The 25,938-nt window shown below is 38.7% G+C and overlaps 1 protein-coding gene across 10 annotated transcripts in view; it reads left to right on the forward strand.

Annotated features, from left to right (window-relative positions):
- The window catches only part of GALNT18 (polypeptide N-acetylgalactosaminyltransferase 18), a 246,548-nt gene that overhangs the window by 163,685 nt on the left and 56,925 nt on the right, over positions 1–25,938 (forward strand). For 8 of the 10 annotated variants that reach the window (XM_084519783.1, XM_084519781.1, XM_084519778.1 and 5 more), the window contains 3 exons: positions 9,231–9,414; positions 10,613–10,810; positions 14,083–14,197. In XM_084519783.1, coding sequence (XP_084375909.1) covers positions 9,231–9,414; positions 10,613–10,810; positions 14,083–14,197 — 497 coding nt within the window. The remainder of the gene's footprint in view (positions 1–9,230; positions 9,415–10,612; positions 10,811–14,082; positions 14,198–25,938) is intronic. The other 2 variants (XM_084519782.1, XM_084519780.1) reach the window with 1 other exon arrangement.

The raw sequence follows: 25,938 nt of genomic DNA on the forward strand, positions 1-25,938 counted from the left end.
TACTGTGCTGAACTACAATATTCTGCAAGTTGCAGTCCTTCTTTGAAAAGAGAAGATAGTACTGAGTCACGCACAACACAGTCACAGGTAGTCAAAATATTACTCTTGGTGGCCTGGAATATAGATGAAGCATTTTGCATCAGATGTGTAAGTAGTGTCCAAAGGAGTAAGAGTCATTCATTCAAAAGCAGAAGAGCTGGCAACTCTACATTTGGACCAGGATCAAAAAAATAAATAAATAAAAATGCACTATAGAAGGATTTATTTTTTCTTAACTGCATTTTGATTTGTAGAGTGAGATCTCAATGGGAGAAATAGTATTATTGCTGTCCTGGTCCTCAGGGATGCTCTTGTAGTATCATCAGTTTCGCTGCCTGCTAGCTACTGTTTTGCTCCCAAGGACCTTGTTCTATGCAGTATATAAGGTTGGATTGTAATTTCTGATTTTAAATACCATTTTCATAAAATCCAATGGCTAGTTCCCATTTATTTCAACAAACAAACAAAAACCACTGTCTTTTAATGCTATCTGACATTCTTATAAGTGTTTCTTTAATAGCAAATGATATTTAGTATTGCTTAATTGGACCTGCTTTGAGTGAAGGGTTGGATTGCAGAGGTCCTTTCCAACCAGAAACATTCTGTGATTACTTTTTGCTTAATCTTCCTTTCAGAGTTCTGTTCTCAGATTCCTTGCTGGTAGAGGGAGGTCTGATCCAGAGAGGAATATAAGCAGCTCTGTTCCTTACATTTCTAACTGCGTGTTTGCTTATTATGTTTTTAATGCTGCTTATGTGATTGATTTGCTCTTGAATAATAAAGTAGTTACACTTGGACTACTGTGCTTTAATTGGTAGTTTTCTTTTCCATATGAATCTGTTATCATAACATGAATTGCCATGCTGGTTTTTGGAGTCATGATGATTTATCAAGTTCACAATACAGCAGGCAGCTTGCTGAGTCTTATGGTTATAGAAGTACAGAGTATTTCTAATATGTTCTTCAAGTTGCATTTTTCTAGATTTATGTAGTCTGCCCTGGCTTTGTTCAGGTATTTTGATTCTTTTTCTGAATAGTGATTTTTCTGCTCCGTACAAGTCCAAGAAATAGATTAGAATTAAATACTATATGTATATATTTAAAGTAAATTAGATTACTCAAAACAGCCACTATCCAAGTGGAATTAGAATGCATTTCCCAGGCACTTCTCTCTAACATTTAAAGGTCATTTTACAAATGAATCAAGGAACATGAAGAAATGAAATTATGAGCTCTCAGAATTTTGGCAGTAGTTATTTCAGCAGAGTACTGTATCCACTGTAACACTTCCAATGCGTGCTTCTGCTGCTTGTGTACTTCTCACTTTATGGTGCCTTTCTAAAACTGTTGTATTCAAATGCACATCAGAAGCTGCTCTTGTATCAGATACAGTGTGAATATCTCCATTTCAGTGGTAGTGCTTTTTACAGTGTTCTAATCACATTATTGTAGCCATAATATACTCAGTAACATTCCCTAAATGGGAAATAGGTGTACATAATAAACCTTAGTGGAATAACATTCGTGCTAAAATAATTCAAGCATCCAGAAATCAGCAAATTAGTGGAACAATTATGATTATGTAATTATAGGTCTGTGCTTAAATGTATTTTTAGGATTTTAACACCTTCCTGTTGAAGAGTATGAAGTATTGCCTTGAAGAGGCGTGATGCAACCGCCGTGCTCTTGCTTTGTTATTTGTATGGCAGCAGTACTATTTGTGGTGCTTGGAAAATTCCAATTCTACTTCTATCTTTTGTTTGCATATTTGCTGGTTTAAGTACACACAATTGGCTTTGATTGTCAGTTGTAAACTTTCTAATTTGTGAATTCTGTAATCTAAGAAAATAAACTGTTCTTTCATTGTTAGACCTGCCTTGCAGCATGCAGTTGTATTCACAGAAGAGCTAGAAAGGATGTTCACCTGAGAGCAGATTTATTTTCCTTGTCTCTCTTTATGTTAATGCTTACCTTTAGTAAGGTCTACTTGGTACTCAGACATAAGCATGTGAGTCTCTCACGTTGAGAGGGGAACAGAAGGGCCATGTTTAATTCTTTTGATGTAATGCATTTCTGTTGATATTAACAAGACCTCTGGATGTCAGCCGGCTCTCAATCCTGATCCAGTGATGTGGATGAGCTCTTGTAGCTACACAGATTTCCCTGGGCTCTCCATAAGGGCCATGCCTCAGACTGCAGAATCACGGGTTGAAAGAAGCCACGCAGTGCTAATGTGCTACCTTGGGATTTGGGAGACCGAGGCCCAAATACCTCCCCTGCTGCACCTTCTGGTATGACCTTGCAGATTGATCTGGCATCTCAGTTTATATTTCAGTCTTGCAAAGTGGTGTGAGACACTATGCTGCTGGAATGTGGGCTTGGTGATACCTATGACAGGATCCAACAGGACAGAAATGAGGTAAAAAGCAGTGTGTGCTTCACACTGATCCGATCTAGATTATCCTGGGCAAAGGAAAGTTTGTATGTGCATGTGTGTGTAGGGGCTCGGAGGGGAAACATGCATGTTTTACTGCCTTTCTTGTGGGAGAATGGTGCTTGCCGTTCATGTGCTAGACTGAAAAATCCCTGGATTGTAGTCCAAGGTCTGAGCTGGAATAGGTTGGTGTAGGCCTCATTTATCTCAATAGAACAGTGGAGGTTTGACAGCAACTGAGACTCTGGATTGCTGAATACAAAGGCTGGGACTGTGAAAGCTCATTACCCTATCTGGCTTTACATGTGGATAGCATGGACTTCTGAGATTAGATTATGTGTCACTGTCAATGATACAAGTTAGGTATAGTAATGCAGGAAAAGGACCGTACTGCTTTTTTGTTCTTGAGCTCTGTCCTAATCAAATCCTTGCATCGTGTTGGTAATTTCCCTTGGGTGGTTTATCTGTTACCAGATAACATGAGATTATTAAATACGTGTGCAAAGCAGGCCCTCTTATCCCTTTCTGCATTGTAGCCCTTTGTTGCAAACGTTCTAAATACACAGGTGTATTACAAATGGCATGTTTATATCTGGTTATAAATATTTTCCATTTGAAATTATCTGCTTCTGCTACAGAGATGAGAGGTGATCGCTTGAGCATGAAAGATAAGGGGCCAGAGAAAAGGAAAGCAAAAATCAAACCCAACCAACCAACCAACTGAACAAACAAACAAAAAAGCAACAAAGCACTGAGCTGCATGCAGAATGACACTATCCAATGTACAGGCCTATTAAAGTGCACCAAACAATTCTTCCTACATGCCTAGCTGAATTCAACATGAATTCAACATGAATTCAAGATATTACATGAATTCAGGTTATATGCCTACAGAGTGACTGAGAGGGAAGAGAGGTTTGTTTTGCAGCATACGTGGTATAAAAGGCTTGCTTTATTTGCCAGTAGGGAAGCTAGCCACGTTAGTACATTTTGTTTTTCCAAAGGCTATGAAATCATTAGTCAAAAAGCAGATCTTGATGGTGCTAAGACTCTGGGCTATAAATAACCAGACAAATTATATAGAAAATTTAGGTTTAAAATAAAGTGCTTCTAGAGAATTTTGTCTTTTTGCTCATTTATCTGCCTTTCGTGCAGAAGCAAGATGTACCTGCTAAGATGCTCCCTGTATGGCAGCAGCTCTCATGGTGAACTGACTTTTGCCTGCAGAAGTGGAGTAGGTGCCTTGTGCTCTGCCAGTTGGCTCTTTTGCCTTGATGCAAGGTGGTGGAGCTGACCTACTGCCCAAGGGTTTCAGCAAGGCCCAGGGGACCTTGCAGGTGCAAACCAGCCAGTGGTCTCTTGCCTCCAACAGAGGCAGTAGCTCCATTGTATTCCTGCAGCTGCTGTAAGAATTCTAAAGACCTTTAGAAATGGCCTTTATGATTCATGAAAAAATCCACCATGGTTCTTTACCTGGAGTCTGAGGACCACAGTGTGTCTTCTGGGCGGCTCAATGAACACACAAAGCTGGTGTAAAAAACAATAATAATGAATTTCAGGCACAGGGAAGACAGTTGTTATGTTAAACCTCATTCTGTATTCAAGAATAATTTTCTTCCCTTCACAGTAGAAGTAGCTACATTTGTGCCAAGAGCTAAGGTTAAAGAGGGACATGGTAATCCTGGACCTTTGACACAGAAATAGATTCTATGCTCAAGGTAAAGGCACAGGGCTTGTAGAGATGGCCATAACATCCAGTAGGCATTCTGCTGTACTGAAGTCAAACAGTACTTTCAGCCTTCAGAAAATGTAGTACTGCATAGAGTTACGTGAGAGCTTTTATCTATCTATCTATCTATATATCTAGAAAAAAATAATTTATTAAGCTTTCTTGGCAAGCTTGCCGCGAAGAACAATTTTCAAATGTCACTAAAATGCACCTGTCTCAGGAAAGCATGAGTGTCAGACTTCACAAACGTAATTGTTCTGAGAGTTGTGAGGACTCATTTAAGCACTCAGAATGGGATTACATTAAAACATGAAAGCTATAGAAAATGAAGCTTAATTGACTGTTCTTTAAGCTACTTATCTATGAATGTGAAGCAGTAATTTATTATTTATGACAACACTTTGTATCAATAACGTAAAAATTTGAAGTCTGGGGACAGATCCACAGCTGCTATAGGACATGGGAGTCCCATGGGGCTAAGGCACTTTAGATCATCTGAGCATCTAGCCCAATAACTTCCTGCTAGAGGGAAGGTGGAGGCATTCAAACCAGAGGCCACTTACATGCAACTTGACAAAGAACAAGATCTGGTTTTCCTTCTGAGAAACTCTCTGGAGCAGCTGTGAGATATCTCTTCTGTATTGTGGAGCCTGGCACAATCCCTCAGCATCCAACGAGGAGGCAGGACTGTGGTCCAGAATGCCCCTCTGGGCCTGGACTGGCCACTCACACAAGCAGAGCAAGCATTGCTAGGGCCTGTCTCAAGCCCATTATTCTTTCTTCCTATCATTTACTGAAACAAAGATCGCCTCATGAAGGGATTTCCATGAACTAGGTGATCCCTTCATGTTCACCTGTGAAGGGATCACAGCTGTGGGATGATTAATGTCTTCTGGCTCCTTATGCTCCCTGCCTCAATTGTGCTCTGCTCCTGCCCCTTCCTAAAAAGGCAAGGTAGCATGAAACAGTTCTTTAGCACTGCTTTGTAATGCTGAATAGGGGAAACTTGACAAACAAAATCTTTGTGGATTTGTTAAAAGCAAACAAACAACCTGTGACAAATATTAAAACTTAATTATGTTAAAATTAAACATTATTATGTTGCATAATTATGACTTCTGTGTTTGTGAGGGGAGTTCTGATGTGTTCTACAGACATCTGTACCATATAGAGACAGGTGGTAGGGTGCATGATTTCCAAGCAGTAGATCTACACCATGTTCCCATTCCATCTGTGGCTGTTCTTTCTCTCCAACTGCAGTTACCGAGTCAGCTTAGTCATATGGAGTCCTTATTTGAAAAATTCTGCGCTGAAAGGCAAATGCATCTATCTTTATAAGCCTGTTTGTTTCCATAATTAGAAATTGAATCAACAGTGTATTGAAGATGACACATTTGCTCATTCCCTTTCTTCTCCCTATGGTGGCATAAAGCAGCGAAGCACAATAATTAATGAAAAAGACTGTTTATTATTCATGCAATGTATCTGAAGTGGAAAAAAACAGAGCACGGGTTAAAAATACATTACTGAAGACTATCAGTGCCATCACAAACTGTATGATCAGTTCTAGGGGGAGAGTCCCATCATTCAATCCAGTTGGGCACTGTGCTCTGAAACTGTCAAAGACAATTGAACTCAGATTCCTCATGTACCACTCAGAAAAACGTAGACTGTTTGAAGAAAACAAAACAAAACAAAACAAAAAATGACTTAAGTATCCAGCTAGGGCATCTTTAAAGTTCTGCAATACTGACTTTTTAAGCTTCGTTTGCATGTCTGCTGTGTCTTGTGGTTGAATCAAAAGGATATGTTTTTTTAGTGAACTATCTTTTCTTCATGGGGAATCTGCTTGATAGGTTTTGTAAGATAAAGGGTGTGCATAATGCTCTGTTCAGCCCTCCGCCTTTGCAAAGCAAGGCTATGCTGTTTTAAATAACAATGACCAGGAAATGCCTGGCTGCAAAATACTGCTTTCTCTCCTGTGGACACACTACACTAACGGCTGGCAGGTAGTATTGAAGATTAGGTGAAATGCAGCACTCTTCTCTGCCTTCTGGGGCTGATACTGAAGTCCAGAGAAGGATTCCTTGATAAAACTGACCATGGGTAAGCCTGTAAGGTTCCCCCAGGACTCTCTCTGGCAAAAAGCTGCAGTGTGTATTAAAAGTGCATAGTGCCTAGTAAATGTCACAGCTATAACGTGCAGCTGAAGTTGCACTGGTGGCAAGCCAAGATTTGGGTTCTGTTCCATTTCCACTTATTTCCATACTACACCTAGCTATGGAAAAGATTTTGTGTTTACTCTATGCAGAGTTTGTTTCTGTCAAGGTACATGGTATGCACAGCCCTGCAACACCAGTACAACCAGCTGCAAGAGCATCATGCCTGGTGGCTCTCTGGGAGTCTCTCAAAAAGGGGTGAATTTAAGGAATTGTTTCACTTGATCATCTTTTCCCTTCCTCCATACCCTGAGAAGCAAACCCAATCAGGTCATATGGGCTGCAGCAGTCTTTAAGCTAGAGGACGCCTTGTGCAACAGCTCGGCTCCTCTTTAGCAGACTAAGAGAGGACACATCCATCTACTTTCCAAGGATGAACGTTTAATGTGGCTAAAATAAGTGTGTTTGCTTTTAACTTTCTCTTGCATTAACCATTCTAGTGTGCATACTGTCCAGTTCTGATTGAGATGACCAGTTCCTAGAGTGTTTGGCTTATCCTGGTGAGGAGTTACTGGGCTGAGTGCAGAAATCTTCCCCTGGCTTGCAGCTATGAGCAGATTGCACAGCTAACACCTGCTAAAACAATGAGAATCACTGGTTATGTTTAAAACCCAAACAAACAAACTGTTGCATTTTAGTATCTTCACATTGATTGGTCACCTCTTGTTCCCCAAACACAACCAGCTATTGAGTTTATTTGAACAATAGAGGGCCTATATTTGGTTTTGCATGTTCAAGAGGTTTGCTGTTGTACACCTGTTGATCATGTGTGTTATACCCAAAATACGCAGACTGCAAAGTTGCTGGATAGACAGAAGAGTTACGTGAAATTGTGCCTGTGCCTTCTGTTAGCATTGTCCTGGGGTTTGTGTTTTCAGATGGTTGAAAGTCAGTTTGAAATGGGCAGATTAACATTAGACTGCCTAGCAGATTTAATGAGATGTAAAATTCCCTGAAAGCAATCAATACATACATTGGTTATTATATATATTACACATGTGTAATCCAAATTAAAGAATGAATGAAATAAGAATGTGGTGAAGAACAAATGTTAGAAACTACAGGAGAAAACCCATGGTTTGTTTTTTCATGCAAGTGCATTAAGACCAGAAATATGACATTGATGGGAGTACTTTGTGAATATTGTTATTACTACACTGGGCCTTTATGAAATGTCACAGACTTTCTGAAGCTTATGGGGATGCTAAATACCTTGTAGGTTGGTTAATAGTATTAATTCTTTGATGAAAACTTTATTTCACGTTAGCGAGAGCATTGGAAGCTACAACCAAGGGATAGCTTGGCACTGAACGTCTGAGCAAAAAAAACCCAAGGGTTTTTTTCTCCGGGAAATAGGAAAAACAATGGCATGACCAACTTATCTGGTTTGTATGTATGGATCAGGGGCTAAAATCAGCAAGAGAGGAAAACTGTGGAAATGGCAGATGGCACACACACAAGGCTCAGAGGAGCAGAGCTCTATGGGAAGCAAACAGATTTCTGAGTAAGAAACCTATTTCATATGTTTTGATGGAAGCAATGTGTTCACTTTTTTGTGAACCTTCAGGACTGCAGACAAGCGTACCTGACTTGTATAAACAACTAGCTCTTGAACAGAAGCTCACTGAAAATACATGTGCTCATGCTTGGTCCAGCCAGCATGGCAGAAGCTAAGGTACTCCCTTCCCACTGCAGACTCCAGGGTGCTGCTCCCTCCGGGGCTGTGCTGGGAGCCACCAGTTGCCTGATGCCCCCTATTCCATTGTGCTAGGTACTGTGCAAGTGCATGAAAAAAGCAAAGTGTGGTCTCTAGAGCTTCAAGTCTAAATAGACCAAAAAGAAGAAACAAGTGTGGTGATGACATTTCACAGGTGTGGAATTGATTTATGAAGATGTCAAGTGGCTTGCCAAAGATTTCACAGGAAGAGCTAGGCAGAATGGAACTCTTAATGCAGATCTTACAATTTCCAGTTAATCATCATAACCGCAGGAGCAATATTCTGCCTTGCAGCAAAGACATTTCAGGATTTGTGGAGAGATTGTGAAGAAAGGAAATTTAATAATGCCAAGGGAATTCTTAGTGCTACCATAACATAAAAAGAACATCGCAATGCTAATAAACAATAACTGTGAACACTGTATTTCAGGTCTTCGTATGGAGTTTTCTCATGCAGTGGTCTTAAAGTCAGAGATGCAATAACTGTCGATGAAGTAGGTTATCATGTTTTAATTAGGAGTAATTCTCCTCCAGTGCTTTTACTGGTCTTTGTTCTGCTGAAAAAAAGAGACGAAGTCATAGAACTTCTTAGTTAAGATAGAAGGGTATTGTCCAAGTTCAGGGAAAAAAAATATGGAAAAAGTATAAATACTTAATTTTATTAATTTCTTTCACTTCTTGAAATATTAGTAAAGGAAGTTAATGGAAAATACTTTGCCTTATTTTTTTTCTGGAAATATAAGTTAGTTAACTTATTTGTTGCTACAGTAACATAATATGTACTGTAGCTATGGTACTTTATGACCTAGTGCTTTATTTTGTGGCATGTTAATGTTAAACAGCGACAGGATTTTGGCAATCACGTAGGCTGAATTGTTACACTTCATTTTTTTATTACTATATAATTTGCATTCCTTCTCTTTCCTTCTCTTTCTCTCTCTCTCTTTTTTTTTTTTTTTTTTTTTTTTTAAGAAGTCTTAATAGTTAAATCAACATGGAGTATTCCCCTGTGTTCCTGTTTTGCTGAAAGAGCAGGTTTTTATGTCTTGGCGAGCTGCTATTTCTTAACATCCAATTCTTTCCTTTGCACAGAAGAACTCAAGGAGAAACTAAAGAAGTATGTTGATGAAGTGAATGCTCGGAAGCCTGGTTTCATCAAGGTTGTTCGACACAGCAAACAAGAGGGGCTGATTCGATCTCGAGTCAGTGGATGGAGAGTAGCCACAGCACCAGTAGTTGCTCTCTTTGATGCCCATGTAGAATTCAATGTGGGATGGTATGTGTCTCCTTGTATTTATCTGATAAAGGGGCCTTTTCTAAGCACTGTTTATAAATTACTAAATGCTGTTTCTCTTGCATATAGATGATGAATTAATATTCTGATCTTTTTAATAAGGATTCAGAGATGGACACAATCACCAAAAATGTATTTGTGCTATGTAACAGTCTGTATATATTTTTCTAGTGTGAGTTATCTCCTGGTTGCAATTACAATGTATTTAACTATACTGGAAAACTGTGCATAAAGTGAGTTCCCACTTGCTGTCAAAATGTATCTAAAATATCTGAATCTATTGTGTATTATCGTTTTTCATTCAAGTAAATGGTAATTTTGACATAAAGAAGCTGAGTAAGGTAGACTAGTTACAGATACTAGGTAAGGGCTTGCAGTTAGGGGCAGCACACTTATGATACAGGTTTTGCTTCTTTGAGTTGCTTGAGTTCTCTTCAAATCTCAGGACAATATTGTAAATTGTTCTCAGGAAACAGAAAATGCTTCACATTTATGTAGCTTCCAAATACCTTATATTCCTGATAAAGGACAAACTGCTGAGAAAAAAATCTATTTTCTATGCTCATATTTTTCAGAGATGAGCTCCCTCCAGTAATGCTCCTTATAGGCAAATGGCTGAAGCAAATTGACCTTCTTTTAATAATACTAGAGAAAGTTTCTTTTATGTTTTACAGTATAAACAAAGAAGTGTCATTTTGTCTCTGAGGTTGCTGCTCTTTGCAAAAGTAGCGCATACCTAAAAACATGTATTTGAACTGGTTTGGTCTAGATTTAATATCTCTGTTTCTTGAGTAAAAAAGATAGTAAAAAGGCAGGAGGTGCTGTCTGCAGGATAAATCTAATATTAACTCTGATCTTGATGCCCTTGATGATATTGAGAGCCTGAAGTTATCGTTACTTGGTAGCAGGGGTGTAAATGCTCTGTGATAATGCACATAGTAATTTCTTCCATTTCCAGCTAACATCAAGGATAATAACAGAGAGTCATTGATAAAATATTGCACTGCATTATTTTGGGGCAGGTCCTGCTCCGTCAAATCTCTGTCTCAAAGCAAAGGAAGCTCTGAATAGCTAACACCTATAGACATCGCTCCTTCTGAAATATACAGTGTAAGCTATTTCCATCATTGCTATCCTACTACATAGTCTTAATTTTTTATTTTTTTATATATTTTTTTAGGGCTGAACCAGTGCTCACTAGGATAAAGGAAAACAGAAAAAGGGTCATTTCTCCATCATTTGATAACATTAAGTATGATAATTTCGAAATAGAAGAATATCCCCTTTCAGCACAAGGGTTTGACTGGGAGCTATGGTGCCGCTATCTGAACCCTCCTAGGTCATGGTGGAAACTGGAGAACACAACTGCTCCAATAAGGTAACATGCAACTGTGACCCAGATTAGTGTATCGCAGGAAATGCTCATCTAGATGTGACAGATGGTGAGTGGTCTCAGCTACATAATAGGTCTTACTGACTTCAATGTTAAATTAGATGTTAAATTAGTTAAATGTCCTTGATCTGTGTCCTTGCTCCCCCTACATATATCAAGAAAACCTTTATCAGTAGGTTTTTTAATATTATGTTTTTTAATAGGTTTCATTGTTATTAGCATGGGAAAAAATAGCTAAAATGGAACAGTAGACTTGAATGCTCAGCAGCGCTCTTTCTCCAAATGTTGTCTGATAATTTAGTGGTAATGGGCCAGAAACAGAATTTTCTTTACAAATTCATTATATAACATAACTAATGTGACAGTTGTATTCTTCGTAATACTGCCATATAGCTTTATAGCTGTATTGTGTCATCAGAGTTAATGCTGGTCCACCAAAAGTATGTTAACAACAACTGTAATAAATTCTTGCTTTTGTACAATCTAGCTGTGTTTTTTGTTATCACGGCTAGAGCATTGTTGGGCTGGCCCAGAACAATACCCTTACCTCTGGGAGGGAGATAGAGGCTTCTGAATCCCTCTGCAGCTCTGCTGGGTTTCCAGTCCTTTTTTTTTGTGTAGGCATTCATACTAAGGGGGTCACGGGTACCTGTTTTCTAGCTCTGCAGAAAGCAAGTGTGTAGACTGTTTTCACCAGCTGCAAAGCAGAACCTTAAATAGCAGCAGCAGCATGGGGGGGGTTCATCAGTAGCACTCAGTTACTTGTTTCCATGCAGTCAGTGAAAGAGGGGTATCTCATCCAGTGGTTTTTTCTTTCCAGGCAGACATCTCTTCTGGGGAGTTATCAGCTTAGACATGTGACTGCTCTGATCCACGTGCTGATCGTTAGAACAGGATTCAGAATTGGGAAGTAGTAGCTAAAAATTCACAGGTTTGCCACGGACATAAAAAGGGGTGGTAATTTCCACATCATTAGAAGGGTTTCATAGCATTAATGAACTGTGTTATTATTATGAAAATGCCTTGAAATATTCTACTAATTCCTGGAGAGGCAAACCTTCTATATTAATTATGGTTACTTTTTAAGTTAAAGGTACCTAAGCTCATAATGACGAGCAAATCTTCTGTTCTGTATTATATAAAAACTATGCGCTTTGTGAGTACTGTGGAGCAAATACCCTTTAAGAATATTGGATGTTTACATTTTTCCCTAGCCATTTCTCTGGAGCCTTTTATTCAGTGAGATATGCTGTGCACATGTGATGGATAATTAAAAAAAAGAAACTAACAAAAAAAAAACAAACACCACATGTATTGATGGTGTCTGTCATGCCTCCAAATATGACTCTAGAATTATAAAAAAGGGAAGCAGATGCTCTGAAAAATACTTCTAAAAGAATGTCAGAAGCAACAGTTAACTTGTTTTCTGTCAGAAGCAACAGTTAACTTGTTTTCTTCATTCATAAATATATCAGAAATGATTGTTCACTGTTGTGAAGTAGGGAGTGTAGCACTTCAAGGAACAAATGTATAGAATTATGTAGAATTTTACAGCTTGTGATTAAGACGTCCTATAATCTGTTTGAAAGCAGATGTCTACACGTACTGCAGCTTGAATGTTTCCAGAACCACAGAATCATCTAGGTTGGAAGAGACCTTGTATCATCTGCAAACTTACTGAGGGTGCACTTGATCCCCTCACTCAGATCATTGATAAAGGTATTAAAGAGAACTGGGCCTAGTACTGAGCTGTGGGGGACGCCACTAGTGACCGGCCTCCAACTGGATTTAACTCCATTCACCACGACTCTTTGGGCATGGCTATCCAGCCAGTTTCTAACCCAATGAAGCATGCGCCAGTCCAAGCCAAGAGCAGCCAGTTTCTTGAGGAGAATGCTGTGGGAAACGGTGTCAAAAGCTGTACTGAAGTCAAGGTAGACCACATCCACAGCCTTTCCCTCATCCATCAAGCATCACTTTATCATAGAAGGAGATCAGGTTCATCAAGCAGGACCTGCCTTTCATAAACCCATGTTGACTGGGCCTGATCGCCTGCTTGCCCTGCAAGTGCTGCGTGATGACTCTCAGGAGGATCTGCTCCATGAGCTTCCCTGGCACTGAGGTCAAACTGACAGGCCTATAGTTTCCTGGGTCTACCTGCCAGCCATCCTTGTAGATGGGCATCACGTTTGCTAGCTGCCAGTCAACTGGGACCTCCCCTGATAGCCAGGACTGTTGATAAATGATGGAAAGGGGCTTGGCCTTTTCTTCCACCAGTTCTCTCAGCACCCTTGGGTGGATCCCATCTGGCCCCATTGACTTGCGTACCTCCAAGTGCTGTAGCAGGTCGCCAACCATTTCCTTGTGGATTGTGAGGGCCACAGTGTGCTCCCCATCCCCTTCCACCAGCTCAGGGTACCGGGTATCCAGAGAACAACCAGTCTTGCCACTAAAGACTAAGGCAAAGAAGGCATTAAGCACCTCAGCCTTTTCCTCATCTCTCATCACTAAGTTTCCCCCTGCATCCAGTAAAGGGTGGAGATTCTCCTTAGTCCTCCTTTTCGTGTTAATGTATTTACAAAAACATTTTCTGTTGTCTTTAACGGCAGTAGCCAGATTGAGCTCCAGATGAGCTTTGTCCTTTCTAATTTTCTCCCTACACATACTTACAACATCCTTATAATCCTTCTGAGTGGTCTGCTGTCTTTTCCATAGATCATAAACCCTCTTTTTTTCCTAAGGTGTAGGCACAACTCCCTGTGCAGCCAGACAGGTCTTCTTCCACACCAGCTCATCTTTGGGCACATGGGGACAGACCGCTCCTGAGCCATTAAGATGACCCTAGCTTCTAGCTAAACTTAGAAAACCATGCATCATTGGGTATCCCTTTTAATTATCACAGACACCTGAGAACTTAGTAGGGATAGACTACTCCACGTTTTGGCTACAATGGCTGGTGCCTCAGAATCGAAGTTGCAGCTGTTGGGTCTACTCTTTTTTAATCCTTATGTCCTGCCTGTTGTGGTGAATGTGTTTGTCCAGTCATTTTGAGTCTCTTTTCTTCCAGTGCTTTCTTCACTACGGAATCAAGAACATTAGAAAACAAAGCTGAATAAATCTATTTGAGGACTACCTTCTTAAGAATCCGTCTTGACACACTGTTTGACCCAGCAATGATAAATATAGTCAATTTTGGAATAATAAAATTGTTTGTATTCTGTCTGTTAATTTTGCTTGCTCCTGTTTTTTTCTTCCAGAAGTCCTGCATTGATTGGGTGCTTCATAGTAGACAGAGAATATTTCCAAGAGATTGGCTTACTAGATGAAGGCATGGAAGTGTATGGAGGGGAGAACGTGGAGCTTGGAATCAGGGTAAGGAATGTGAACAAACATCAGTGGTGGCTTGCATTAAAAAGTACGACATGGTCTTTATTATAGGGGAAAAAAAGGAGTCACATATGTATGGGTGACAGCATGCAAATAACATGCATGCTACTGCTATGTAGTTGTAAGGATTGTTGTATTTGAGAAGGGGAAAAATATATCTTAAAAAAATCTCTTAAAAATATAAATATATCTACAATATTATCACAGAATCACAGAATTTTCTAGGTTGGAAGAGACCTCAAGGTCATCGAGTCCAACCTCCAACCTAACGCTAACAGCCCTCCACTAAACCATATCCCTAAGCTCTACATCTAAGCGTCTTTTGAAGACTTCCATAAATATATCTTAAATAATATCCCATATCTTTTTTTTTTTAAGAACTTATATGGAAAAATAATATAAATACAGAATTTGGTATTATTCTGCAGAGATGATACCTAAAAATCCCTGTGTACCTATGATCCTGAGCTCAGTAAGGAGGATAGTTTCTCATAGATGTAATGGGAAAAGCCTTTCTAGATTAATTTGTTTATTTAAATTAGGAAAATCACTATGGAGCAAGCTGAAATATACAGGCATTTATGCTGCCTTCCCTCTGCAAGGGTATTAAGGTATTTATAAAGTACTGAAGTTGCACAAGTGCACGTATTTTCTTCTTCCATCTGTTTACTATGTGTAGTATTTTGTGTGTTTTGTGTACCTCTTTCCATCTCTCATCACAACTAAATGCCATCCAGAAATAAAGTGTTGCTCATTTTGAGAATCTTTCATTTTTTTTGATACGAGAGAAATTTCTAGATTGATAGGTGGTAATGAAAAATGGAATGATGTGTGTTATAAGAATTAAATTCTAAACCTTGCTATTGAAATGTTAGTGGAAGATAGTATTTTGTGCTTTTTGGTTGCCAGATTAAAAATATAGTTATATAAAAGCAAAGTAAAAAAAAAAAAAACACATCAAAAAATAAATAATTCTCTGATGAGACTGTGAGATATAACCAAAAAATACTTCTGGGTTTCTGCAATTATTTTCCTCCTATCTCTCAGAGATAAACTATTATTGCAGGAAGACTGAAAGGCAGGTACCCTCTCAGTTACATTAGAGCACAATTGTAAGGATAAGGACAGCGAAAACCAAGTCTGCTTCTTTTAGTAACACCATTCTCTTCACCGGGAGGGACAGAGAGCCTTATTCTGCTCCTGAAACAGAATTTTGCAGCTCAGTGTTTCAATGAGTTGAAAATTAGTGTCACTTTGATTTTACTCTTCTTTCCACAACTGACAAAACTATAGTCTCCCTGTGAGCATAAAGAGTTTTATCTAGTTCTGTATCACGAGATATATGCTATCCAGTCCGTTAGACTTAGCCTTGCAGAAGTTGATCATGATGAGTACTTTGATAGACAAGACCAGAGAGACAGAAATCTCTGTTTAACTGAAACTTTGGAGTAGACTGGATCACTGGAATAAGACCCAACACTGCTCTGATTTCCTTATGGCCTTTTTTTTTTCCCGTCTCCAGTGAAGCAGTGCCTGACCTACATAAAATACTTTCATCTGCAGCAGATTGTCATGTGCAAGGTAGTGTAATGTATGCTGCCTCATCTAACTTTATCCTGACTTAGATCTGTGTTCCTAGCTGTATCAAAACAAATCACTGAGCAGAATTTTCAACAGTTTATTACTAGCTCTTTTCACAATCCTCAGCATATCCCAGATGATACCAGAATGAATATAAATGTACAGTGCAATATTAGAGCTTCTGGAAATTATAGTATTTTTTCTATAGTTGTTAAGCTTCATAAGCAAGCTCCTTTCCTCAGCCATCTGCTGCGGGTGCACACCTGTGACTATACAGTTTCTTGACAAAGTACATGTGGCTGCTAAAAATGTGCTGTCACAATGCGGGCAGCTGTGCCATCATCCAGTTGCATCCTTAGCACTCATCCTTAGTGGTTTTCTTTTAGATAGGGCTATGCAGAAGACTATGGTCAGAAGGTGATTGCATGCCAGATGGTCTGTCTTTGATGCTGAAATACACCTTGTCTCTGCAGCACAAAAATATTTACCTCTAGATTACCCATGTTGCTTTCAACTGCAGCGCTTATGATCAATCAATACAGATTTTTCTCCAAAAGCTACATTATAATTACAGAGTCGGTGCAATAAATAATGTTTCCATTTTAAAATGATGCTCTCCGGTCCATGACTACAGATTGCTCACTATGCTTCATCTTTTATCACTGTTCTCCTTTTTTAAGAAGCATCAAGCTTCATCTAGTATTCTGCTGTGTTATGCATTATCATGTAGGGATGGAGAAGCAGACACCAAGTGTGCTCAAACTGGCCTAGTGTCCAGGCTGTCCAAGAAGCAGGAACATAGCCTGTTCCCTTTGCAGTATTTACATACCGGAAGTCAATTCTTTCATTGAGAAAATTCATGTAATAAGCATGTAAGAACAAATATTTACAGGATGAGAACAGTTAAACATTCAACTACAGAAAGACCAGGAATAGAAATGATCATTTGAGCTACTTGTTTATCTTAAACACGTTAAGTAGAACAAGGTCCTGCACCTTATATTACTGTTTTGTTCCAGAGGATATAAAACTGCTGTTAGCCAAACTCACATATATCAGCTACAACATCGTATAATGATGTAGATAAACTGATATCAGGGTGAACTTGGTACCTCTATGCCTATGCACAGTCAAAGACTTATTCTCCATTTGCTTTGTTAGCAGCTGCATCTTCAATGGTGTGAAATGAGATTTAATTTCCTAGCTGAAGTGCTTCTGAGAAGCAAAGTATACCTACTTAGGATTTCTTCTCATTATAAAGGAGAAAACACCTGTCTTCTGAATTCTTGAAATGGTTTGTTTTAAAGTAAACTAATGGAGTTCTCACTGTGTACAGCCAGGAATTAGATCCTGAGGCAATGGAATCTTACTCCAGAATCCTCTCCTAGGAGGTATTTTTGTCACCTCATTGTCTGCACAAATGTCTAGTTTTTTGTGTTACATGAGTATATGAAAATCTCAACTATTGGAAACTGTAGCTGAAGCCCCCATTGTTGGTAAATTGTATCAAACCACAGAAAACAGGTCTTTGAATGGAGGTTTATTCTCTTCACTCTGATGAATTAGTTTATTTACTCAGCACTATTTGTCTCAAATTTGGGGTATTATTTTAACTTCTAAGATTTTTACCTTGTCTATGGCTTTGTAAGAATATTTGTGAAACCTTAAACATATATTATCAAATACATATTAATAAAATTCTGTTTCCATGAGCTAGAAGTTGACAGATGAGTTCAAAGTAGGAATACATTTTAAAATCTTAGAAGCAATGCTGTATTTTCACCTCAAGGAAATATTTTCTTGCAAAGCTATTCATGTGACCTGTAACAAAATAAAGACTGGCTGGTTGATGCAAGACTTGGCAGCACCCTTTTGTGCAGCTCAGTCTCTTAGTCTGGGATTGCTGAAAGATTCATTTACTTTGTCCCAGAATCATATTCTTAAATTCACATTGGGATGAGTAATGATTCCTTTTGGATTATTTTTGATCATTCCCAATTAGATGGACCTGTGTGCTTTGAAGGGACCAGATTATATTTGAAGGGCAAACTGGAATCACACTGCTTATCCAAGAGACCAATTACAAACTCATAGTTTGTATAAATGTGAGTATAAGGCTGGGATTTTTCACCTTTATTTAGACTCTCCTTTCTGGGCTGTGTTTGGACAAGCTATACATGCAGTTACAGAAACCCCTACAAATACATTGCAATAAATTAGATACAATCAATTAGATCCTGTACTAGATGGTTCAAGACTGGTTTTCAGTAGGCTTCCTAGAAGCATCTTCCAATTTCTACTGATGTCGGCAGAAGATTTTCTATCAAGAGCAAGCCTGTAGCAATCATTTTGTCTTTTAAAGCAGCCTACATGTTTGATGAAGCTTCCAAATACTGTGTTACAACAAAGTTGTTTGTACTACTTTTAGAGATGCATGAACAAATATTCAGTGATTTGCCTCAGGTCACAAACTGAGTCATCATCAGAGTCAAGGGAATGTAAACCCAGGCTTTGACTTAGAGTAATTATGTGTGTCACAAAGACTTTGTGCTTGCAGATGAATTTATGTTCACAGAGATATAATGGATCTGTTAAAAGGGTAAAATAAACTTTTGTTAGAAGGTAATAGCTCTTTAGTGGAAAAGGAATGGGTCTTGCTCCCACTAAAACATATATTGGACTCTACTTTTATAAAGTATATTGCCATAGTGAAATTAGTTGTATTTGCAATTAAATTGCATAAAAAATACATTATCTTCCTTTCCCAGTAGTCTAAAGGTTTGTTTGTAGAGTTTAAGCAAAACTGATCCTGATGCTTTTTTTTTTTTTGTTGACAGAGAACTAGAGGGTGGTTTATGAACAGAGAAGTAGGAATGAGTAACATGATCAGAAAACGTTCCAATGTTCTTGGGGGTATTGTCTATATGGTGTTTTTATGGCAGTGCAAGCAGATTTGAAGTCTATCATGCCCTTCTTTGATTTTATTTTTTCCCTAAATGCCAGGGCTGACTTCCTTTTTCTGTATTTTTATTTTTATTATTTTCACAGAATCACAGAACCATCTAGGTTGGAAGAGACCTCCAAGATCACCTAGTCCAACCTCTGACCTAACACTAACCAGTACTCCACTAAACCATATCACTAAACTCTACATCTAAATGTCTTTTAAAGACCTCCAGGGATGGTGACTCAACCACTCCCCTGGGCAGCCCATTCCAATGCCTCACAACCCTTTCAGTAAAGAAGTTCTTCCTAATATCCATCCTAAATCTCCAAGTGATTTGGCTCTAGCTTGATTTATCTTTTTTTGTTTGTTTGTTTGTTTGTTTTTGTTTTTAAATAGCTCTCTGCCCCAGCATTTGGGATCATAATTGTTGATTGCTGGCTAGTTTACCCACTCTCTGTCATATGGTGCCTAAAAGCCTATCGATGGCTTACATGTCCTATCATTTCTGATCGAAAGTATTTGTGCATCCCTAGGGTTTCTCACCAGAGATTTCTTTCTGCTAATATGCCCTTATAAAAGTGTTCCTTTGATAATCGCAAGCAAGTGCAACTGTTTGCATTTGCTCCCAAATCTCCATGTTTATCTGAAAACTTTTTGGGCTTTTTCCTTTTTACATAGAAGTTTCCAGCAATTTTACCTGTCAGTGTTTTTAATATCAGCCGTGAATAACATGAAATCATTTATATTAGATGTCAAAAGACATCAAGGAAAACTTTGTAACATTGTACAAGTTAGGCTGTAGTTTCACAATACATCAGTCTCAAACAGCTGTCTGGTTTGTATTTTCTCCTCCTTCTTCTTGCCCTCCTTTGTTCACAGGCTTGCATTCTGCCCGTGCTTTCACTGTGCCAGCATAGCTGTCTTAATGGCTGCTCTGTATGCTGTGTCTGTAACACCTCCAGTTCAGATATAAACTATACATTTTAACTTTTTTTTTTTTTCTTTTTAACTGCAGGATTTTTTACGTTAATCAAGTTGTGATTTACCATGGTGCCACACAAACTGTTGTGTGAGGAAAATTGAGAGGTCAGGGTGCCAAAAGGTAGAAATAACTGTGAGGGAACAAAAAAAAAGTTGAAGAAGTTTTTCACCCAGCTGCTGTGTTGTGGAGCTGTTTGCATGGAGAGAGCACTGGGATGTGTCATGTTTGCATAACATCCCTTTTTGTCCTTGCTGCTGGGTCGCCTTTCATGGCACTCCACAGAGCAATATGGATGTTTCCCTAAATTCCCTTCAGAAAAATGAATCTAGATGTTTCCCATTCTTGCACTATCAGCCATCATAACTTGCTGTGGTCTTAAAGCCATATTGTAATATAGATTTTAATAAGTAGGCCCTAACCCTTCCCACTGGGGAATGATTTGCTTTATAGAAAAAGTCCTTAATGTAAGATCTCGGGTACTGTTGAACAGTATTGGGCTGGTGATGTGCAGAAGAAGAGAACTCAGAAGTACAGGAGTAACAGTCAAGTTGCTACTTTAAGATACCACTTTTTAACATTGTGATATCTATTTAACTCCATTTTGTGAATTAAAAAGAGAACATTACTAGACCGAACTCTTCAAGAAAAATTTCTAAAGATTGACCAAACCTTACTTCTTAAAGGGATGATCAAATGCTCTCATAGCCCACACTTTCACCAACATTAAATAAAATAAATAAATAAATAAAGTGTTTAACAATGCAAATAGGGTTGAAGAATTTGCCTAGCACTCTGTGTAACCAGATTTTGTTTTGGAAATTACTTCAACTTTTCCAAAATTTTGTTTTGGAAATTACCTCACTGTATTAATATCCTCAATATCAAGATGACACATACTAAAATTCCCTCTTATCAAGGCTGCCATTTTTTTCAGAAAAATAAGCAGCCTCTATTTAGTATAAAAGAAGCAATTGGCTTTAAATTGTCATGCCTCTAAATGGGTGCCAGTCATGACATAACAAACTGGCTTTCAGTGTCTTGTTCTGTTTTTGTGTCAAGTCTCCAGTAGAATAATTGTTTTTTTTTTCCCCCATTTTGCCCATGAATGCCTCAAGAGGTAACCTGCAGCTACAGCATGTCTAATTATGCACACAGACAGCATTACCAGTTTTCCAGTGAATCATTTTTGCATTTTTGCTCTTTCTGGAGATTAACAGTTCCCACAGGAAAGTAAGTGATTGATACTGCACCAGCAGTACGTGGCATCACTCTACCCTTCAAGGAGGGAAGAGGCTCTTAGAGGTTTCTCACAGATGTTTTTTCACTGCTTACACCTATGTGGTTGCACATTACCAGCTGGGCATTAATATAGACATGTGGATGCTTTAAGAAAGGCAACTGTTGTTTGCAGTGGTTCAGAAAGGAGTAAAACTATTATAAGTCAATATGCACTTAAAAGTCTGTGGACTTAGGTCAGATGGAAATTAATTAGTGCATTATTATAAGCTAGCCTGATGTTTAATATCCCTGCTTTTTATGTCATAGCATGGTGGAAATGACAGTCTAGCTACTGGTATTACGATCCTTCATGGATTAATCTGAGAAGGTTCCATGTTCTTACTAGTTTTAAGTTGATATGTGTCTGGAATTTAAACTTACAGAGAGTTTTTAGTTCTGCAAGGCTGTTTGAGTTTGATTGAGTAATCTAACAAAGATCAGAGAAAGACCTATGTGAGAAGGCAAGGGATTGTTGTGTTGTAACAGAACTGATTAGGTGACCAAGATGGATTCTGCCAGGATCAAGTATGTTTGGGTCAAAGCTGCAAAAGCTAAATACCATCACATGTCACAGCGCTTTTAGCTTGGTGTTGTGGTTTAACCCGGCCGGCAGCTAAGCACCACACAGCCATTCACTCACTCTTCCCCCTCCCTCTCTGGGATGGGGGAAGAGAATCAGGAAAATGAAGCCTGTGGGTTGAGATAGAGACAGTTTATTGGGAAAGGGAAAGGGAAGGGGAAAAAGAAGGGGAAAGGGAAGGGGGAAAGGAAGGGAAGGGAAGGAAAATGACAATAGTACTGCTACTAATAATGTGTACAAAAACAAGTGATGCACAATGCAATTGCTCACCACCCGCTGACCAATGCCCAGCCTATCCCCGAGGAGCTGGTCCCCCCACCCCAGCCAGCCACCCTTGTATATTCCATACCATGACCCCAGATGGTATGGAATACCCCTTTGGCCAGTTTGGGTCAGCTGTCTGTTCCCTCCCAGCTCTTGCTGCACCCCCAGCCTGCCCTCTGGCAGGACAGAGCGAGAAGCTGAGACGTCCTTGGCTTGGTGTAAGCACTGCTCTGCAACAATTAAAACATCAGCGTGTTATCAGCACTCTTCTCATCCTAATCCAAAACATAGCACCCTACCAGCTACTAGGAAGAAAATTAACTCTGTCCTAGCTGAAACCAGGACACTTGGTCTTCTGGTACCAATGAAGTCTTCAGGATTAGTGCAAGATTAACAAGGTTGATCAAGCTGAGTGCACCTGCAGCAGAGGAGAGGGAGGCAAAAACATCAATGAAGGGCAATGCAGTATGTTGCTCTGTGAGTACTTAACCAATGTTGATCTGGTAATTCAGTTTACTTCATTTTAACCTTTTAGGGTAACAAGTGATTTATTTGACTTCCTACTCTTGACTTATACTTGGCAATGTAGCAGTGATTTATGTCAGTTACTTGCTGTGCCTAGCAATGAGATAGACACATTTGAAAAAGAACAGGATGAAGCCTTACACCCTAGTGATCCTTGAAGTGTGTTATCTCCTGGTAACACAAGGCATAGTGTAGTTTCCTGCAATTATGGAACAGCAACACAACATACGTGGTTTAACAACACATTGTAAAAGTTTTACAGCTCATGAAGGTAAGTGCAAAATTAATCCCTGCAGAACAAAACAATTTTAAAAGTACACAATGAAGCAATTAACTAACAGGGGAAGAAAACTACTGACAATTAAATATGGGAGGAATCTTTACATGTATTGCTTTTTCAATTATGATGTTTTATAAAGGCACAATTAATGTTAAATGAGGCCTGTGAAACAGTTAATGATGAATTCAAAAGCAAGATTTAAGGGAAAATTTACATTTTAATAATCAAGAGGACTTCTAGTTATGTTAAAGCCTTTTTATTTTCTTCTAAAAATTCTTCTAGATTGTGTGTGGGGTGTTTTTGTAGGCTGTTTACAGTTCCATATTATCAGCTTGGTTCTGGAGAAAGGCTGTCATCACACATGAATAGATAAGTTTACCTGAAAGCATGAAAGGCTGGTATGATGATGAGAAGTAGAATAGTCTTCAGAAACCTCATAGGGCTTCAGTAAAACAGATGAAGTAATTTTAAAAATCTCTTTCCAGTCTCTGATATACAACAGAATGCATGCTGTTCTGAGCTCTGACTGTTGGTAGTCAATTGAAATCGTTACACCCCAATTTCCCACTCTGCAGGAGTATACACAGGGTCATGATTTTCTTCTCCAGCCCATTCAGCATCTAGAAGCAGGGAGTAAAACAGAGCTTCAGTAAGCAGTGTTTTGTTTGTTTGTTTGTTTGTTTTTTCTCTTCCTGGCTTGCCTGTATTCTGATTTTTCAAATTCTGCATTTACATGACTCAGGCCAGGACTCTGCGGTTAATTCTAATGTTATGGCAGACTTCTTCAATGGGAGGAACCTGTTCAGGAACACTGCAATAAGAATAACTGCACAGGGATTCTTGGTGAATTTGGGGAAGGTTAGCCAAACCCAACAGTACTTACTGTAACTATTACAATTATTTGGTGAATGTTATCTGACTTCAGTGGAGATACACCTAAATAAAGATTCATGTGTTTCATCTAGTGACTATAGTTTTAGGATTACAGAGCCAGATATACAAATATACATGACAACCCCAAAACCCTCAGGGTTCAATCCAAAACCCACCATATGCTACTGCAAACATGAACGTGGATTTCAGTGGGTTTTGTATGTGACCATCCTCCCTATCCTTTCTTCAGTCAGTTGTCAAAACACCAAAATAAAAATGCAGACTCAAAATGGTCGCAGACCCTGCTCATGGTATGGAATAACAATAGCTTTTTTCAATTTGTCTGTAAAGCATCAAGCTTATTATTGGCTAATGCTAAATGGTTATTGATAATGTCAACGGTAAACATGATTCAGAATTTTTTTTTTTGCATTAAATTGTTACCCAAAATATATGTTTAAGATAATTGGTTCCTATTTGTTTGTATCCATAGTAGTAATTAATTCACACTGACTTTTTCAGGGTATATCTTTAATGAGTTCTTCTAATTTCATCTTTAGCAAACTTCACAGAAGCTAGATATTGCTTCAGCTTTTTGAGAAATCCCGACAAACCACTTAATTATTAAAAAGTTTTGTTTGCAGTCCAAATGAAATGACGGTTTCAAACAAGGTCACATAAGTTCTCAGAGAAACTGCATGATCTGTGTAAATATAATGAGTGCAGTACATGCTAATAAACTGCTCAACATCGTGTAGGTTTTTTTTTATTAGATTAAGCTTCCACAACATGAAAAGAACACTCAGTGATTAAAGAGATAAAAAGAAACACTATTAATGAGGAAGTGTTATATCATTTTATAATGAAGTATAAATTAAATATTCAAGAGAGACATCAGCTTCAGAATTGTAATTGTTTTGATTAAACATGCAAATTCAAATATGGTTAAATGCAATTGAAAATAATTTACTAGAGGATGTGCATTTAAAAACACATAAATAGAACTGGAGATTTTTTGTCTACTAAAGCATTTTCCAGAAGTGAATGGAATTTGCTTTGAGAAGTTATGACAAGATGAATGTAGACATTTGTAAGGATGTCACCCATCTGTGGTCCACACTGCTGGCTGTGCAACTGCTGTCATTACTGCCCTTATTTTGATGGGAATGAGTGATGGATGAACACAGTGATATTAGGGCTTATACCTTTAAAAATGCTTATGGAATCCATTTGGTGTGTTACTGCTTCTGCATCTGTCCTGTTTGTGCTGTCCCACTGGTCTGCCACCTGTGGTGGTCCTTTACTCCTTTAGCAGACTGTTGTGTTGGGCCATGACTTAGTTCTCTCTGCAGTGCTTCCACTTTCCTACTTTCAGTGTGAAGAATGTGTTTCTTGTTTGCTCTATGGCGCTACTTTACCCTTGCTGCACATAAATTCATGCAGATCTAAGGTCACAGTTATATTGTACATGTAATGTTCTTTAGTAAATTAATAGTAAGCAGTGCTTAGGGCTGGGACAAATTATCCATATATGCTACAACAACTAAGATTTAAAAGGAAGGTCATTTCCTACCTCCCTTTTTCAAATAGATTCTCTGTATTCACTTAATGTTCCTATTGTCTGCTACTTGCTGTACTTAGTTTAGGTCACAGGCTCTGCTGATTTTATTTTTTCAGCTTCATGTTAGTTGTCTTGGCACTGCAACTGTCCCTTTACACCGGTCTACAAGAGTTTTAATAGATGAATATCAGACCATTGTGAAAGTCTTTGCTCTGAGCTGAGTCTGTAAGAAAATATATTTCTTAACATTATTTTTTTTTTAATTAAAACTGTCCTTCCCCAAAAGGTGTAGGGTTCAGAGTATTTAATGATTCTGTCCTATACACTTTTGATGTGAGATTTATACCTTATCTGCATGTCTTTAAAAATCATAGTGTGTTGGATGGCTCCAACCATCTCCACAAATAAAGGTGGCAGGGGTGGGATGGGAGAGGTCAGACTGAAGTGTGCAGTTGGTCTAAGGAAAGAAAGAAAGAATGAATAGGTGTTCTTGGCCTAGCTGCAAGATTCCCTTATTTCACACATAATCAGGGAAGAATCAAGAAAAACTAATGCTTTCTGTAGCAGTCAGTTTTCATGTTACAGTGTAATATTCATATATCCTGCTCAGTGTAGTGTTTAGTATTTAGTGTAGTAGGGCTAGCAAAACCCTTTGTTCCTTGCCTGGAGATTCTGCATGTGTGTTTGAGTCAGGATTCCATAGTCCATCAAGATTCCAGGAGAGTTTCATGCCATTTGAAAATCCCACTCTTGTAACACACTGGAGGTGTTCAAGGCCAGGTTGGATGGGGCTTTGGGTAATGTGGTCTGATGGGAGGTGTCTCTGCCCTTGGCAGGGAGGTTGGAACCAGATGA

The sequence above is a fragment of the Aythya ferina genome, assembly GCF_964211825.1.
Source record: "Aythya ferina genome assembly, chromosome: 5".
NCBI lineage: Eukaryota > Metazoa > Chordata > Aves > Anseriformes > Anatidae > Aythya > Aythya ferina.